The sequence below is a fragment of the Lontra canadensis genome, unplaced genomic scaffold (genome assembly GCF_010015895.1).
Source record: "Lontra canadensis isolate GAN:19392208 unplaced genomic scaffold, GSC_riverotter_1.0 scaffold172, whole genome shotgun sequence".
NCBI lineage: Eukaryota > Metazoa > Chordata > Mammalia > Carnivora > Mustelidae > Lontra > Lontra canadensis.
The window spans coordinates 504,218-524,208 of NW_022631166.1; the positions used below are offsets into that span (position 1 = coordinate 504,218).

Sequence of the window (19,991 nt, forward strand, 5' to 3'; positions counted from 1 at the left end):
TCTGACAAAATCAGATTTATTGAATGAATGCATTGAGGGTGGGACACTTCAGAGTAACTGTGGGTCATTCCTCAAATGAAGGTAGGAAGAAAGCATCTTTTGTAATGTTTGGATTTCCACTGAAAGATTCTGAGTAGAGTCTAGGGAAGCCCTGATAAATTCTGGATGGGCTGGGATCTTTAAGGCTGGATTGAGAGAAGACAGGATTGACCAGGTGGTGAAAACTGTCATGAGGCAAGGATGGCTTAGCAATAGGGTATTCCCAGTAATATATGAAAATAGCAAAGTAGGTCTGAGACATCACCGGTAAGAAAGCAGTAGTCACTCAAAGGAGGTGGGAGTTGTTATGGCATTTACAGTTTCTGCATGACCTTGGGAGAAACAGTGTTTCTGTTAACTTTGCAGCTGGCTTTATCTCTCTGCTCTCCCAGGTTGATTAATAGCAGGGCTGCTTATTCTCAGTCCAGACTGATTTTCACTCTTTCAGTCCCGGGCAAGTTTTGACTCTACACCCTAAATGTGGTGTACAACAAACCATTCTGGGCAACTGAGGATTACTAATAGTTGTGTTTTGATGAATTTAGTTTAGCTTCACTGGAACTGTGAGCAAAATGCCCCAGGACAGCTCTTCCTCAGTCTCTAAACCCATTTTTTTAATTCTGTAAAATAAACTGATACTATTTATCTCAGATGGCTATCATGAAAATCCCAGTGTAATTAAGGATGCCACAATGCTTTTGCACTTTAGTGTGGAGTTAAAAAGCATGAAGATGATTTTTTATTATTATCATTATTATTATTATTATTTGCTAATTATAGATTCTTGTCTAAAGTAGCTTATTTTATATTTGATACTGGGTGTCTGGAGTCTGCTCAGTAAAAAAAGAGACACAAGTATGTGTTAGGTAGGCTTTAAATATTTTATGCATAGGTCAAGGCTAAGATTCACTATGGAACTAGAATGTGAAGAGTAGAGTCATCACTCCTCCAAAATTCATCCTTCAGATAACTGGCAATTAAGACTTCTCTTAGGTAAAACTATGCTGCTTATAAAGCTTACTTTTCCACTGAAGCCCACTCATGACTTATAAAATCTACATTCACATATAGGTCATAAGATTTGAAACTTATTTAAATCAAAGGCAAATTGATTGATCAGTGTTCCTTCTTCCAATGAGATGAGCTGAGAATGGAGGAAAAGAAGAGATGGGGTGTGTGTGTGTGTGTGTGTGTGTGTGTGTGTGTGTATTAGCTCAATCTGAGGAAGGCCAGAGTAGATGGGGTGTTTCAAGGCACTGAAAAATTATGGTGGAAAGTTGTCAAAACAGAGCATATCATTTGCCTTGGGCTGCATAGGACTTCAGTAGTTTATACTTGGGGGACAAACTACATACTCACAGCTCTGTATTTTTTAATTGATTAGTTATTGAAAGGTTACTTGGAGTCTTTAATATAGGCTCACTTTATTTCAAGAATAAAATCTTTTCATACCTGTACCACATTCCCTTCTTTGTTAAGAGCATTTTACTTATTCAATGAAAGCATGTTAAGGTAAAGAGATGGAAACAGAAGGCTAGAAAGTGGTGGAAGTAAGACTGAAACCAAACAAAGTCCATACACAACTTGTAGTCCTTCAGGAATTGAAAGTAAATAAAATGATTTGCATTTTATGAAGCTTGTTTGAAAACCTCAAGATAAATTGAATATGTTTTTCAGCTCAAGAATTGTCAACATTTGGTAAACATTTTGTGGTATTGCCTAAGGGGGGGGAAAACATCAGATGTTAATAGAAAGATTTTAAAGTGAAATTTATAATAAAAAATTACTCTCCAGTCAGGCAAAGCAATTGCGTTGAAATTCATGTAGTCTCCTTTTACAATCAAATGCAATTAATAATCCTTCAGGCAAGCTTAGAAACTATTTTTATTGTTGCTGTTTAATGGGATGAGTTCAATTTCTCTGACATTTTTTATTAGCAATGTGGAATACATACCTCACTAGCAAATTATTATTGTTTTTTTGATTCTCAAGCCTATGGTAATATTAATTAAAAGGAAGTTCTGTAAAGACATGGAACTGGATTGCCCTTTTGGGAATCTTCACACCCAACGACTACTACTCCTTTTCATGAACTCTCTTATGCCACTTTGCAAACTTTTCCCATTAATATTTAACAGAGGGATAGAAATTAGGATGTCCTTCCCGAGTGATGATTTCCAGTGGGTCTCTTCCCAATGATTATTTGACTTCTCTGAATAGACATGGTAGAGCCTATAGAGAGCAGCTTGTTGTAATGACTTTAAACTGGTAGGGAAAAGAAAAAAAACCTAAACTTGCACAATTGCAGCTTATGCAACTACACATACCAATTTCCTTTAATATCCCTACACATGACATCTTCTGGGGTCATTGGAAAATCTGGGATGGAGTTGTATGGGATACGGTGGCAGTTGTGAATGAATACAACATTTGGATTCACATTTGCTTCAGGTTCAGTCTCTTGGCAACATCAGAGAAGGGGGGGGGGGGGGGGGTGGGCTATGCTGATTTCTGCTAAAGGGCGATAAAGGAGAATCTGTATGCTCAGAGTGGAGTCTGAGTGCTTTGACAATAGGTTGCAAGTCAGGAGATGCAAGAAGCCACTGTGCTCAAAGTACTCCAGAGGGGGTGAAAAAAAAAAAAGTAACCCAGAGAGCAAACAAATGATAATTCCAAAACCCTCCTCAGGATTTGATCAAATATGCTACTCAAGCAAGCTGCAGGGGGACTGCTTTGTACAGAAATTGCATTTACTGTAGTCTGAGTGGCATAATTTCATCAAGCCTTTGGTAAATCTCCAAGCTTTTTCCCTGGGTAGGTTCTCCCCTCCCCCGAAGTTCTCTATTCTTCAGGGACAATAGTAAGAGGAAAAAAAAGTTGCAACATGTATTTCTAAGATCAAGCCACTGCCCAGGAAACTGAGAACATAAGCAGTGTGGCCCATCCTCCTGCCAAATACAGTGCCTCTGTGGCAGGTTTTCCACAAGTCACCTGCTTGGGAGCAATTTATTTACATCTCCACTTCTTAGATCTATGGGGTGGTGCATGTACAACATAAGATCTACTATTCAATTAAAATATGAAGCAAATACAATACCCTGAGGGAGAGCCATGCATCCAGAAGGAAATTTTCTTTCCAGAAATGCTTTCCAGAGGAATCCTCAACTTAACATCTTCAGCATTCTACCATAAGAACTGTTCTCTTTGGGGAAAATGTGTGGGCTACAAAAGAATGCAGATCTTCTCTTGGTTGAACTAGTGATATGATTAGCATTTTTTAAAATGAAACTACCAGATTTGTTCCAATCTGCCATGCTGTGTAAAAATCCTATATATTTTCTTTTGAAGACATTGGCTTTGAAGGCTAGAAGACAGAATGTAGTAAGTAACTCCTATGTTAGCATAAATGGCTATATCCTGAAGGAATTCCTTCACCCACATAAGCTCTCAAATAGATCAAGATCATATAATTAATATTACAAAATGGCTGACTAGGTGTTTATCTTGACTAGGAATCCCTGCCTTTTTGTTTACACTTCTCTGAGGATATCTCTAGTTAACTAGAAGGGTTTTTATAAAATTTTCTAAACAAGTTCCATGTTACTTTCCTCCACTGCAAATATAGGTATGTATCTTTTTCTGTGAGGAGGGTTGGGGAGAATGGAGAAAGAGGATGTAACAAAATCAAATCAACAATGACATTTTGCAAGTCCTGAAATGTTGACTTTCTATGGTACTAAATGTTGGTTCATTTGTACCTAATTAAGTAGCTTAGACTACTGAACAGTTTCATATATGTATGGTTTGTCTCTCACCATTCTAACGATTTGCTGCTAGAGACTGGCTGTAGTGCCTAGCTTTTCTTTTATAAAATGGTATAACCACTTTGCAATATACTTTGGCAGATTCTTAAAAAGTTAAATAATCTTAGAGAAAAAAAAACAGTAGGAAAAAGCTAATGAAATTTGAATAAAATATGGACTTCAGTTAATGATAACATATCAATTTTGGTTCACTAATTGTAATAAATGTACCATAGTAACTTAAGGTATTAATAAGAGTGAAATAAGTCAAGCAGAGAAAGTCAATTATCATACGGTTTCACTTACTTTTGGAGCATAAGGAATAATACGGAGGACATTAGAAGAAGGAAAGGAAAAGTGAATGGGGGAAATCGGAGGGGGAGACCAACCATGAGAGACTGTGGACTCTGAGAAACAAACTGGGGGTTTTAGAGGGGAGGGGCAGGGGGGAATAGGTGAGCCTGGTGGTGGGTATGAAGGAGGGCACTTATTGCATGGAACACTGAGTGTGGTGCATAAACAATGAATCTGGGAAAACTGAAGAAAAATAACAGGGAAAACTAAGTATGGGGTATGTAGGAACTCCCTATACTATCTGCTGTGGATTCAATATTTGTAGCTTCTCCCAAAACAAACATTCATATATTGAAATTTTAACTTTTAGTGTGATGGCATTGAAAGATGGGGCTATTTGGGAGGTGATTAGTTCATGAGAGAGGAGCCCTAATGAATGGGATTAGTGTCCTTACAAAAGAAACTCCGGAGACCTTTCTCACCTTTTCCATCATGTGAGGACATGTGAAGGTATAGCAAGAAGATGAGCATCTATGAATGAGGAAGTAGGCCCATATCAAGCACTAAATCTGCTGGCGCCTTGGTCTTGGAATTTCCAGTCTCCAGGACCATAAGAAATAAATATTTGTTGTTTAAGCCACTTAGTCTGTGGAATTTTTGTTATAACAGCCCAAGCAAACCAAGACCTTATCTTCGCAATTTTTCTGTAAATCTAAAGTTATCCTAAAAATTATTTTTAAAAAAGAGCTAAACAATGAACTAATAAAGTTAAATCTACACTTACTATAATTCAGCCACTCCATGTCTTGGTATTTACTCAAGAATGAAATATATGGGCATGCAAAGATGCATAATTGAATGTTCATAGCAGCTTTATCTGGAATAGCGCCTAAACTGCAAACAACCCAAATAGCCTTCAACAAGTGACCGGACTGTTTATATCCATATAATGGAATACTACTCAGCAATAAAAAGAATGAGCTATTGTTACATTTAACAAGATGGATGAATCTCAAAATAATTGTGTTAACTGAAATAATCCAGACTAAAAAAAAAGCACATACTGCATTATTATATTTATATACAATTCTAGGAAATGCAAACAGATTTATAGTGACAGATCAGTGTTGTGGAAGTAGGGCAGGAGGGAGGGATTACAAAAGAGAAACTTGTGGGCAACTTCTATGTTCATTATTTTGATTATAGTGATAGTTTCATAGGTGTATACACATATCAACACTTACAGATTGTATGCTTTAAATTCTGTGCTGTTTACTGTATGTCAATTATACCCCCATTAAATCTGTTTATTTAGAATAGTCCAGTCATACACAAGAGAGATAATTATCTTAGGTTCATGTGACTACTACCCTTTATCATTAAACTTAGTTCTGAGCTTTTTGGTAGTGGAAATTTTGCTGTGTGCCTACCACTTGTCCTTTGGGGATCAGTTTCTTTTTTGAAAAAATGAAAAGTAATCCTTAAAGTCTTTTATAGGAAAATACATTGAGAATAATTCTAAATATGTATCTTCTAAAATAATTTAAAAGAAACTCAGTTGCATTAATTTCATAAATCTTAAACCTTGAAATTTGCTAATAAATTGTTAGAAATTAGGAAACTTAAATTTTAAATGTGACTACATCAGAAACTAATGATGTACCATATGGTGACTAATGTAACATAATAAAAAATTTAAAAATTAAAAAAAAAAACTTTAAATGGGAATTAAGAGCCAAGAATTATTTATAAATAGTATATTGATTATTTTTCTGAACATCTGTTGTGAGCCAGGCAATTGACTGGAAGTTTTTTTGAATGGTTTTAAGATATAATTTACATACCATGTAATTCATCCACTTAAAATGTCCAATTCACTTTACAATTTTTAGTGTATTCTCAGATATGTGCAACAATTGCCTCAGTCAATTTTGTAACATTTTTATCACTTCAAAATGAAGCTTCAGACTGTTTAATGGATACAGGATTTGGGGGTGATGAAAATTTTCTGGAATTATAGAGGTAGTGGTTGCACAACATTGTGAATGAACTAAATGTCACTAAATTTTACACTTAAAAACAGTGCATTTATGTTATATTATTTCCACCTCACCCCCCACAAAAATCACCCGTAAACTTAAAGTATTTACCCCTATTCCTCCATCCCTACAGCCCTAAGCAACCACTAATCTACTTTCTGTCTTTATAGATTTGCCTATTCTAGATATTTCATATAAATGAAAGCATATAATATGTAGGGTTTTTTCCCCTACCAGCTTCATTTACTGAGTATGTTTTCAAGGTTCATCCATGTTGTAGTGTATATCAGTACTTTATTCATTCTTTTTTATGGCTGAATATTTCATTGTATGAATATACCACATTTTATTAATCCATTCATCAGTTGATAGACATTTAGGTTGTTTCTACATTTTGTCTATTATGAATAATGCTTCAATGAACACTTGTGTACAAGTTTTTGTGTGGATGTATGTTTTGATTTTTCTTGGTTATATACCTAGGAGAATTGCTGATAACTATACACTTAATGATTTGAGGAACTGTCAGACTCTTGTCCAAAGTGGCTGCACCATTTTACGCTCCCACCAGCAGCATTTGAGTATTCCAATTTCTCCACATTCAAGCCTACACTAGTTATAATCTTTCTGATTATAACCAGCCTAGTGAGTATAAAGTGTTATCACAGTGTTTTAATTTGCATTTCCCCAATGTAATTTAAGTACCTTTCATGTACTTTTTTCCTAGAAATGAGCTCATATAGTCAATATTTTGCATAGGCTCTCAGACAGTTCATGGATCCTCAAAATTATGATCCTCTGAGTTGGAGTTACTGGGTGGACACATGAAGAGAAACTGTCACAGTAGTTAGAATAAATTATATTTAATCATAGAAAATAATATAAAGTGAACTTGTTTCTTTTGCACTGCTATACACTTAATAAAAAAGTGAAAGAGTGCATTATAGCATTAGTTGCACTGAAATATTGGATTGGATTTCACTACAAGATTTTTAATTGGGGGTGGAGGGAGAAGGGTCCTAACACTTACTGGAATGAAAAATGTACACTATATATCACCACCTCTGAAATCAAAAAGGGCAACCCCATAGTCTGAGTGAGGAAAATAATAGTAGGAATTTTGTACTCACAGTCTGAGGTAGGAAAAATGACCTATTTTTTATTTGTAAAATTACATTGTATTAAGTAGGATGAGAAAACCAATAGAATAGATGTCTATATACCAGGGAGGTATCTGTAACAAGAGAGTGAAAAGGTGTTGGGTGATGCTAATTTGAAAGTCACTTTCAGGATGAGCACTGGGAAAATTAAACACTATACAGCAAGAGTCAGCAGTTATTTTGGCAAGTAGTAGCTTACTACTGTCACTATAGCTTTACACCTATGACATATGGAAGCTGTCCGTTCTAGGGAGTAAATAAGCATTTGCCCAGTGGTCTGAGGAGTCACCTAAAAAGTACGGATATTTGTTATGGCTGGATGGAGTAACAGTGGACTAAGCTTTGGAAACTCAAAGGAATTTGCTTAAGCAGGTTTGAGGGGGTCATTACAATCCATGGTATAGTTTTAGAACCTGAGAATACTTCCTTATAAAGAGCTTACACATTTGCATTTCTTAGGGAAGTCAGCCTCACTATTTCCACCAGATCAGCTTTTAGAAAATGGGATGATTTGGAGTTGCAATTAAAATCCCAGGCACAAGCTCTTCTAGGATGTTGTGTTGCTTAACTCCAAAGAGAGCAAAGAAAAATAACCAATTCAAGTTCTGTACCTTATTTCACCTTCTCTAATGTGACCTGCTAGTTCTTCAATAAACTTCTCCCCCTTCATCCAGTAGATCATTGGTCCGGACTCTCCACTGAATCCAAAGAATGCTTTGCAAGGGATGTTCAGAGGTTTACCTGAGGATGACAGAGAAAAGGAACTGAATAAATGGCTCCTGGTTACCACTGGGAGACAGAAAAAGACTATTTAACATCCAAAGGAAAGCTCAGAAGTGACTTTCAGCTCTTCTTCCAATCATCTTATCACTGAATATAAGAAAAAAATTAGTCACAGGAGCTTCTGGGAAATTTAAGAATTAAGATGTTATTAAAATGAAAAAGAAAAATAATCAGTTTCAAGAACTGCTTATTTTTATTGCCTCCCTTCTAGGAACTAACAGGAAGAAATCAAATGGAAAGAATTCTCCTTTCTTTTTCTTTTCTTTTTTTAAGATTTTACTTATTTTACCTAGAGAGACACAGCAAGAGAGGGAACACAAGCAGAGGGAGTGGGAGAGGGAGAAGCAGGCTTCCTGCTGAGCAAGGAGCCTAATGCGGGACTCGATTCCAGGACCCTGGGATCATGACCTGAGCCAAAGGGAGCTGCTTAACGACTGAGCCACCAAAGTGCCCCTTTATTTTTCTTTTTTGAGAGTATTAATTACTGATTACTTGGACTTTCCTTTGAAGTTAACATTAATCAAAACGATGTTAATTTTTCTTGGTGAGAAAATAATAAACTATCCACTATTATTAAGATCGCATTGGGAAAATTTGTTTATTCTGATGATTGTCATTCTAAGAAAAATTGAATAATGTAAATCAAAGAAATACTTTTTAATTAAAAATATTTATAGGGTGTCTGGGTGGCTCAGTCAGTTGAGCGTCTGCCTTCAGGTCAATTCATGATCCCAGAATCCTGGAATGGAGCCCCGTGTGGGGCTTCTCACTCAGCAGGGAGCCTGCTTCTCCCTCTGCCTTTGGGTCCCTCTGCTTGTGCTCTGTCTCTCTTTCTCTGACAAACAAATAAAATCTTTAAAAAATATTTATAAAAAGTACATGCAGGGAAAAGAGTCTAAACATGCCTTTTAAATTCTTGGAGTTATTTATAGTATTTAAACAATTCTAGGCAATACTGCAGCATTTTTTATTATTCATCTTTGTGATTATAGCTAAAAACTTTGTTTTAATTAAAAATTTAGTTATCAAATATATAAGACATTATTTTTTGCTGACATTGATTTTATTTTCTTCTTGCAAAGTAGATTAATAAGAGAAGAATAGTGTAAAGAGCACAGTCCAGACAATTTTGGCAAAGGAATCTCCAATTCATAAGTCATAATGTAGCCTATCATTTTCTCTATAACGTGCATTTTTTTGCCCTCATTGAAGCACCAGATAAAGAAATTTTAAAAATATTTTTCCTTGTAAAGTACATGATTTGTTCCCATAATCACTCTGAGCTGGAGAAAAATTTTCCATTCTATTCTTAAGTTGATCTAAAACATCTATTGCCTAAGAACAATTACTTTCTGGGACTACTTTCTATTTAATTACCATAACTACCTAAAGGCTTTCTTTGAGGACCATTTTCATGAAGAAGCAATTTTAATGCGAGTTAGGTTCTACATTAAGAAAAAGTAGAAATTGAAAGAACATCACAAACATGTAGATGTTGGATGATAGGCTGGGCTTAACCATAATAAGAGACTTGTATATTGATCTTTCTATAGTGAAAATTTTTTTTTTCAGCATAACAGTATTCCTTGTTTTTGCACCACACCCAGTGCTCCATGCAATCCGTGCCCTCTCCAATACCCACCACCTGGTTCCCCTAACCTCCCAACCCCGCTGCTTCAAACCCCTCAGATTGTTTTTCAAAGTTCATAGTCTCTCATGGTTCACCTCCCCTTCCAATTTCCCCCAACTCCCTTCTCCTCTCTAACTCCCCTTGTCCTCCATGCTATTTGTTAGGCTCCACAAATAAGTGAAACCATATGATAATTGCCTCTCTCTGCTTGACTTATTTCACTCAGCATAATCTCTTCCAGTCCCTACAAAAGTTGGGTATTCATCCTTTCTGATGGAGGCATAATACTCCATAGTGTATAGGGACCACATCTTCCTTATCCATTTGTCTGTTGAAGGGCATCTTGGTTCTTTCCACAGTTTGGTGACCATGGCCATTGCCGCTATAAACATTGGGGTACAGATGGCCCTTCTTTTCACTACATCTGTATCTTTGGGGTAAATACCCAGTAGTGCAATTGCAGGGTCATAGGGAAGCTCTATTTTTAATTTCTTGAGGAATGTCCACACTGTTCTCCAAAGTGGCTGCACCAACTTGCATTCCCACCAACAGTGTAAGAGGGTTCCCCTTTCTCCACATCCCCTCCAACACATGTTGTTGTTTCCTGTCTTGCTAATTTTGGCCATTCTAAGTGGTGTAAGGTGGTATCTCAATGTGGTTTTAATTTGAATCTCCCTGATGGCTAGTGATGATGAACAATTATTTTTTCATGGGTCTGATAGCCATTTCTATGTCTTCATTGGAGAAGTGCCTGTTCATATCTTCTACCCATTTTTTATATGATTGTCTGTTTTGTGTGTGTTGAGTTTGAGGAGTTCTTTATAGATCCTGGATATCAACCTTTTGTCTGTACTGTCATTTGCAAATATCTTCTCCCATTCCGTAGGTTGCCTCTTTGTTTTGTTGACTATTTCCTTTGCTGTGCAGAAGCTTTTGATTTTGATGAAGTCCCAAAAGTTTATTTTTGCTTTTGTTTCCTTTGCCTTTGGAGACATATCTTGAAAGAAGTTGCTGTGGCTGATATCGAAGAGATTACTGCCTATGTTCTCCTCTAGGATTCTGATGGATTCTTGTCTCACGTTGAGGTCTTTTATCCATTTTGAGTTTATTTTTGTGTACGGTGTAAGAGAATGGTCGAGTTTCATTCTTCTACATATAGCTGTCCAGTTTTCCCAGCACCATTTATTGAAGAGACTGTCTTTTTTCCACTGTATATTTTTTCCTGTTTTGTCGAAGATTAACTGACCATAGAGTTGAGGGTCCATATCTGGGCTCTCTACTCTGTTCCACTGGTCTATGTGTCTGTTTTTATGCCAGTACCATGCTGTCTTGGTGATCACAGCTTTGTAGTAAAGCTTGAAATCAGGTAATGTGATGCCCCCAGTTTTATTTTTGTTTTTCAACATTCCCTTAGCGATTCGGGGTATCTTCTGGTTCCATACAAATTTCTGGATTATTTGCTCCAGCTCTTTGAAAAATACCGGTGGAATTTTGATCAGAATGGCATTAAAATTATAGATGGCTCTAGGCAGTATAGACATTTTAACAATGTTTTATCTTCCGATCCAAGAGCATGGAATGGTCTTCCATCTTTTTGTGTCTTCTTCAATTTCTTTCATGAGTGTTCTGTAGTTCCTCGAGTACAGATCCTTTACCTCTTTGGTTAGGTTTATTCCCAGGTGTCTTATGGTTCTTGGTGCTATAGTAAATGGAATCAATTCTCTAATTTCCCTTTCTGTATTTTCATTGTTAGTGTATAAGAAAGCCACTGATTTCTGTACATTGACTTTGTATCCTGCCACGTTGCTGAATTGCTGTATGAGTTGTAGTAGTTTGGGGGTGGAGTCTTTTGGGTTTTCCATATAAAGAATCATGTCGTCTGAGAAGAGAGAGCGTTTGACTTCTTCACTGACAATTTGGATACCTTTTATTTCTCTTTGTTGTCTGATTGCTGTTGCTAAGACTTCTAATACTATGTTGAACAAGAGTGGTGAGAGTGGGCATCCTTGTCATGTTCCTGATCTCAGCAGGAAGGTTGCGAGCTTTTTCCCATTGAAGATGATATTTGCTGTGGGTCTTTAATAGATAGATTTGATGAAGTTCAGGAATGTTCCCTCTATCCCTATACTTTGAAGCGTTTTAATAAAGAACGGATGCTGGATTTTGTCAAATGCTTTTTCTGCATCAATTGAGAGGACCATGTGGTTCTTCTCTCTTCTCTTATTAATTTGTTCTATCACATTGATTGATTGGTGAATGTTGAACCATCCTTGTAGCCCAGGAATGAATCCCACCTGGTCATGGTGGATAATCTTTTTAATATGCTGTTGGATCCTGTTTGCTAGGATCTTGTTGAGAATCTTAGCATCCATATTCATCAGTGATATTGGTCTGAAATTCTCCTTTTTTGTAGGGTCTTTGCCTGGTTTCGGGATCAGGGTAATGCCGGCTTCATAGAAAGAGTCTGGAAGTTTTCCTTCTGCTTCAATTTTTTTGAAACAGCTTCAGGAGAATAGGTGTTATTTCTTCTTTGAAAGTTTGGCAGAAATCCCCAGGGAATCCATCAGTCCTGGGCTCTTGTTTTTGGGGAGGTTTTTGATCACTGCTTCAATCTTGTTACTAGATATCGGTCTATTCAGGTTGTCAATTTCTTCCTGGTTCAATTTTGGGAGTTTATAGTTTTCCAGGAATGCATCCATTTCATCTAGGTTGCTTAGCTTATTGGCATATAACTGTTGATAATAACTTCTGATGATTGTTTCTACTTCCTTGCTGTTAGTTGTGATCTCTCCCTTTTCATTCATAATTTTATTAATTTGGGCTTTCTCTCTTTTCTTTTGGATTAGTGTGGCCAATGGTTTATCGATCTTATTGATTCTTTCAAAAAAGCAGCTTCTAGTTTCATTGATACGTTCTACTGTATCTCTGGTTTCTACCTCATTGATCTCAGCTCTAATCTTGATTATTTCCCTTCTTATGTGTGGAGTTGGTTTGATTTGTTGTTGATTCTCCAGTTCTTTAAGGTGTAGAGACCGCTGGTGTATTCTGGATTTTTCAATTTTTTTGAGGGAGGCTTGGATGGCTATGTATTTCCCCCTTTGGACCGCCTTTGCTGTATCCCATAGGTTTTGGACCAAAGTGTCTTCATTCTCATTGGTTTCCATGAATTGTTTCAGTTCTTCTTTGATCTCCTGGTTGATCCAAGCATTCTTAAGCAAGGTGGTCTTTAGCTTCCAGGTGTTTGTGTTCCTTCCTAACTTTTCCTTGTGATTGAGCTCCAGTTTCAAAGCATTGTTATCTGAGAATAAGCAGGGAATGATCTCAGTCTTTTGGTATCGGTTGAGTCCTGATTTGTGACCCAGTATGTGGTCTATTCTTGAGAAGGTTCCACGTGCACTTGAGAAGAATGAGTATTCTGTTGTTTTAGGGTGGAATGTTCTGTATATATGTATGAGGTCCATCTGGTCCAGTGTGTCACTCAATGCTCTTGTTTCTTTATTGATTTTCTGCTTCGATGATCTATTTCTGAGAGAGGCGTGTTAAGATCTCCTACTATTAATGTATTCATATCAATATGACTCTTTATCTTGATTAACAGTTTTCTTATGTAATTGGCTGCTCCCATATTGGGGGCATAGATATTTACAATTGTTAGATCATCTTGGTGGATAGTCCCTTTAAGAATTATGTAGTGTCCTTCTGTATCTCTGACTACAGTCTTTAGTTTAAAATCTAATTTATCTGATATGAGAATCACTACCCTGGCCTTCTTTTGAGGCCCATTGGCATGAAAGATGCTTCTCTAACCCTTCACTTTCAGTCTGGGTGTATCTTTAGGTTCAAAATGGGTCTCTTGTAGACAACATATGGATGGGTCCTGTTGTTTTATCCAATCCGCAAACCTGTGTCTTTTTATGGGTGCATTTAGGCCATTCACATTGAGAGTGATTATTGATAGATACATTTTTATTGACATCGTGTTACCTTTGAAGTCTTTCTTTCTGTAGATTGTCTCTATATTTCTGTTCAATGCTATTCTTAGGATTCTTCCTCTTTTATAGAACCTCCCTTAATATTTCCTACAGTGTCGGCTTGGTGGTTGCGTAGTCTTTTAAGCCTTGCCGGTCTTGGAAACTCTTTATCTCTCCATCCATTTTGAATGTCAGTCTTGCTGGATAAAGTATTCTTGGGTGCATGTTCTTCTCATTTAGTGCCCTGAATATATCTTGCCAGCCCTTTCTGGCTTGCCAGGTCTCTGTGGACAGGCCTGACATTATTCTGATGGGCTTTCCTCTGTAAGTAAGGGGCCTCTTTGTCCTAGCGGCTTTCAAGAGATTATATCTACAATTATGATTCCTCAATTTGACTATCAGGTGCCTTGATGTTTTTCTGGAATCTATAATCTTGGGTGGAGACCGTTCGGCCTCTAGTACATGAACGCTGGTTCCATTTGTGAGATTGGGAAAATTTTCATGAAGAACTTGTTCCACTATATCTTCTAGACTTCTTTCTTTCTCCTCCCCTTCAGGGATTCCAATAATTCTGACGTTGGAACGTTTCATGGCATCATTTATTTCCCTGATTCTGTTTTCGTGGCTTCTAAGCTGTTTGTTCCAGGCTTCCTCCTGATCCTTTCTCTCTGTTTGTCCTCCAGATCACTAATTCTATCTTCTGTCTCAGTTACCCTAGCTTTGAGAGAATTTAGATTAAATTAGAATTCATTGAGAGCATTATGAACCTCATCTCTGTTAGCTTTTAGCTCTGCCCTAACATTGTGAACATCCTCTCTGGTCGCTTTCAGTTAGGCTCTAATCAATTCCGTTTGGTCATCCATGGCTTTCTCCAACCTAGCTATTGCCTGGATAATTGCTAGGCTGAATTCTCTTTCTGACATATTGTCTATGTTGATAGCTGTTAGCTCTGTTGCAGAACGTCCATCCTCTGTATTCTTCTGTTGTGCATTCCTCCTCCTAGTCATTTTGGTGAGACATGATTGAACAGATGTAGATGGATGTATCGACCGTAGTGCAGTCAAGGTGCACCCTGGAACACTTCTGCCCACTGGCATCTTCTGCCCCTGTAGAGATCCAGACGTGTATAATTCTGATCTCAGCCTGATTTCATGGGTGATTGGAGTTCTTTGGTAGGTAATCAGCTCACTTTAGGGTACAGGTTGAAAGGGCGCCTCCTCCTACTTCCCCACCATCTTGTCTCATTAATCTATAGTGGAAATTTTTATCTCAGCAAAATGACATGCTGTGAACCTTTAGGGTCATTCAATTATGTCAAAACCTTTGGTGTCAGTAGTCTGTCATATATGTCTAACACAAATCTGACACATCTAACACAAATCTGACAAATCTAACACAAATCAGAAACAAGGTTATTCATTTTTGCTATGAACATATGCTCTGTGATATAAGCTTATTTAAATGAAATGCAATAAAATGAAAGGTAGTCTACTGAGAATGTGCACAGGAGATGTGGATCCTGGTTTTGGTTCTATCATGAAAAGCAGATTATCTGGCACCAGGCAGATTACCTAATGTTTTATAAACTAAATTTTATACATGTAATAAGGATGGTAATATTTGGGAAGCTCAGATAAAACAGTGTTTACAAAAGTATTTGGTGAATTCAAAAGTCTTATCCAAAACACACACACACACACACACAAACCACCACCACCACCACCACCAACAACAACCACAAAACAAAGCAACAACAACAACAAAACAAACCCACAAAAATCCCATTCAAATTTAGCATGGTACTGTTTTCCTTCTGAAGCTTGGTCTTCAAGAAGCTAAATTTGAAGCATAATCTGATGTGGATAATGGGATAGATAAGTATTAATTTTGGCTCTGCCAATTTCATGTCCTTTTTAAATTTATGCACTTCTATGTGGCAACAGCCTTCTCTTACCCATGCTATAGAAATATCGCCTGGATTCTAAAGTAGGTGTGATTTATCCAAGCAGATGCTTTGTTCTCTAAACTTGAACATAGGGTCTTTTCTGTGTCTTACTGCTCACTCCCATGAAATTGAAGGTATTAATGGACATCAAATCATATGGCAGAAAATCCAGAGACTGTGATAAACATTACTATAAATAATCCCATTTGCTAAAACTACCAGTATATACATTTATACACATAAATTCTGGTTGTTATTCTTTTAGGCTATATTGAAAAATATATCAAATAAAAAACCTTATAGCAATTCCTAGCATGTGGGTGCTAAGGTCTGGTTTGATTTTAATGAAGAAAGACAATTATAGTAATGTTCAAGAAGGGACTTCCTTAAGGTGGTCTATCAAAAATGAAAGACTCTGGGGGAGGAGTCAAGATGGCGGATAAGTAGCAGGCTGAGATGACATCATGTAGCAGGAGATCAGCTAGATAGTTTATCAAATCATTCTGAACACCTACAAATCCAACAAAAGATGGAAGAGAAGAAGAGCAGCAATTCTAGAAGCCGAAAATCGACCACTTTCTGAAAGGTAGGACAAGCAGAGAAGTGAATCCAAAGTGACAGGAAGATAGAACGCGGGGTGAGGGCCTGGTTTCAGGCAAGTGGTGGAGCAACAGAGCACAAAATCAGAACTTTTAAAAGTCTGCTCCACTGAAGGACATCTCTCCAGAGGCTAAGCTTGGGTGAAGCCCACGTGGGGACAGCATGGTCTCAGGTCCTGTGGGGTCACAGAAGGATTGGGGGGTCTAAGTGCCACAGAGCTTGCAGGTATTAGAGCAGGGAAGCCAGCTACAGAGATGGAGCCAAGGAGTAAGCTCTCAACTCAGGGTTTCCTTAAATTATGATCCTTGGCACAGTCAGACCACTGCTTTTTGAGAAGGGACCCCCCTGGAAGAGCGCAGGGATCTGCTGGGTTTGGAGACTCCAGGTGGGGCTGTGTGCCAAAGACAGAGATGTTTGGTCACAGGCTGGGTGAGCTCAGAGAGTGGCTGGAGACCAGGGAGACGGGAGTGATTGAGCGATTTTCTCCGAGGGCACACTGAGGAGTGGGGCCCAGAGCTAGCGGATCCTCCTGGCCAGAGATTGGGAGGCCGCCATTTTCATTCCTGTCCTCTGGAACTCTACGGAGAGCATTCAGGGAACAAAAGCTCCTGAAAGCGAACCCAAGCGGATTCTTAGCCCGGCCCCTGGTAAGGGTGGTGCAATTCCACCTTGGGCAAAGACACTTGAGAATCACTACAACAGGCCCTTTCCCCAGAAGATCAGCAAGAAATCCAGCCAAGACCAAGTTCATGTACCAAGGAGAACAGTGGAATTCCAGAGAAGGAGAAAGCAAAGCATGGAATTCATGGCTTTCTCCCCATGATTCTTTAGACTTGCAAAGCTTTTTTGTTTTTAATTTTATTTTTTCTTATGCTATTTTTTTTAACTTTTACTCTTTCCTCTTTTAATGTTTTTTAATTAGTTTATCTTAACAATACCTTTCATTAAAAAAATCTTTTTTGAACCTTCATTATTATAGTCATATTTTATCCTTCATTGTAACTAACTTTATTTTTTGTATACACATAGGGTTTTTTCTTCTAAAAAATTTGGGATACAACTTGTAATAGATCAAAATATACCCTAAATCTAGCACAGGGCTTTGTTCTAGTCTCCAGCTTGAGAAAATTCTCTCCAATTTCTTTATCTTTATTCGCCCAACCAACTTATCTTATCAACTCGTTTTTAGATATTTTTTTTAAAAATTGCATCTTTATAGTTATATTCCATCCCTTCATCATGTTTACTATTATATATGTTTTTCATTCTTTAAAATTTGGAGAGGTAGTTTCTTCTAAGAGACCAAAATAACCCCAAAATTAAGTGGGTGATCCTCTTCTATTTATCAGTCTAATATATATATTTTTTCTTTTTTATATTTTTCTTTACTTTTTCCTTTTTCAAATTTTTTTTCTGAACTTCTTTTTACTCCTCCCCCCCCGCCACAATTTGGATTTTCTTCTGATTTGGTTAAAGCACATTTTCCAGTGGTCTTTGCCACACTTTTAGTATTTAATTTGCTCCTTATTATATTCTTATCTGGACAAAATGACAAGGCAGGAAAATTCACCACAAAAAAAAAAGAACAAGAGGCAGTACCAAAGGTTAGGGACATAATCAATATGGACATTAGTAATATGTCAGATCTAGAGTTCAGAATGACAATTGTCAAGGTGCTAGCTGGGCTCGAAAAAGGCATGGAAGATATTAGAGAAATCCTGTCTGGAGAAATAAAAGCCCTTTCTGGATAAATAAAAGAACTAAAATCTAACCAAGCTGAAATCAAGAAAGCTATTAAGGAGGAGCAATAAAAAATGGAGGCTCTTACTAAAAGGATAAATGAGGCAGAAGAGAGTGATATAGAAGACCAAATGACAGAGAATAAAGAAGCTGAGCAAAAGAGAGACAAACAACTACTGGTCCACAAGGGGAGAATTCGAGAGATAAGTGACACCATAAGATGAAACAACATTAGAATAATTGGGATTCCAGAAGAAAAAGAAAGAGAGAGGAGAGCAGAAGGTATATTGGAGAGTTATTGTAGAGAACTTTCCTAATATGGCAAAGGGAACAAGCATCAAAATCTAGAAGGCACAGAGAACCCCCCTCAAAATCAATAAGAATAGTCCACACCCCATCATCTAATAGTAAAACCTACAAGTCTTAGTGACAAAGAGAAAATCCTGAAAGCAGCCTGGGACAAAAAGTCTGCAACATACAATGGTAAAAATATTAGTTTGGCAGCAGACTTATCCACAGAGACCTGGCAGGCCAGAAAGAACTGGCATGATGTATTCAGAGCACTAAATGAGAAAAACATGCAGCCAAGAATACTATATCCAGCTAGGCTATCATTGAAAATAGAAGGAGAGATAAAAAGCTTCCAGGACAAAAAAAACCTGGAAGAATTTAAAACACCAAACCAGCTCTACAGGAAATATTGAAAGGGGTCCTCTAAGCAAAGAGAGAGCTTAAAAGTAGTAGATCAGAAAGGAACAGAGACAATATACAGTAATAATCAACTTACAGGCAATATAATGGCATTAAATTCCTATCTCTCAATAGTTACCCTGAATGAAATGGGCTCACTGCCCCAATCAATAGACACAGGGTATCAGAATGGATAAAAACAAAACAAAACAAAACAAAACAAAACCCATGAATATGCTGTCTACAAGAAACTGGTTTTAGACCCAAAGAAACCTCCAGATTTAAAGTGAGGGAGTGGAAAACAACTTATCATGCTAATGGACATCAAAAGAAAGCTGGGGTGGCAATCCTTATTTCAGATAAGTTAGATTTTAAGCCAAAGACTAATAAGAGATGAGGAAGGACACTATATCATACTCAAAGGGTCTATCTAACAAAAAGATCTAACAATTTTAAATATCTATACCCCTAACATGGAGCAGCCAACTATATAAACCAATTAATAACAAAATCAAAGAAACACATAAACAGTAATACAATAATAGTAGGTGACTTTAACACTCCCCTCACTGAAATGGACAGATCATCCAAGCAAAAGATCAAAAAGGAAATAAAGGCCTTAAATGACACACTGGACCATCACAGATATATTCAGAACGTTCCATCCCAAAGCAACAGAATACACACTCTTCTCTAGTGCACATGGAACATTCTCCAGAATAGATCACATCCTGGGTCATAAATCAGGTCTCAACAGGTATCAAATATTGGGATCATTCCCTGCATATTTTCAGACCACAATGCTATGAAGCTAGAACTCAATCACAAGAGGAAATGTGGAAAGAACCAAATACATGGAGACTAAATAGTATCCTTCAAAAGAATGAATTGGTCAACCAGGAAATTAAAGAAAAATTAAAAAAAATCATGGAAACAATGATAATAAAAACAAAACGATTCAAAATCTGTGGGACACAGCAAAGGCAGGCCTGAGAGGAAAATATATAGCGATACAAGCATTTCTCAAGAAACAAGAAAGGTCTCAAATATACAACCTAACCCTACACCTAAAGCAGCTGGAGAAAAACAACAAAGAAAGCCTAAACCCAGCGGGAGAAGAGAAATCATAAAGATCAGAGCAGAAATCAGTGATATAGAAACCAAAAAGCAATAGAACAAATCAACAAAACTATGAGATGGTTCTTTGAAAGAATTAATAAGATTGATGAACCCCTGGCCAGACTTATCAAAAAGAAAAGAGAAAGGACCCAAATAAATAAAATGATAAAATGAAAGA

The 19,991-nt window shown here is 37.2% G+C and overlaps 1 protein-coding gene across 4 annotated transcripts in view; it reads right to left on the reverse strand.

The window, feature by feature from the left end:
• IL1RAPL2 (interleukin 1 receptor accessory protein like 2) overlaps positions 1–19,991 on the reverse strand; it is a 1,238,422-nt gene that overhangs the window by 39,516 nt on the left and 1,178,915 nt on the right. For all 4 annotated transcript variants that reach the window (XM_032846194.1, XM_032846191.1, XM_032846192.1 and 1 more), the window contains one exon: positions 7,947–8,076. In XM_032846194.1, the coding sequence (XP_032702085.1) occupies positions 7,947–8,076 (130 nt within the window). The remainder of the gene's footprint in view (positions 1–7,946; positions 8,077–19,991) is intronic.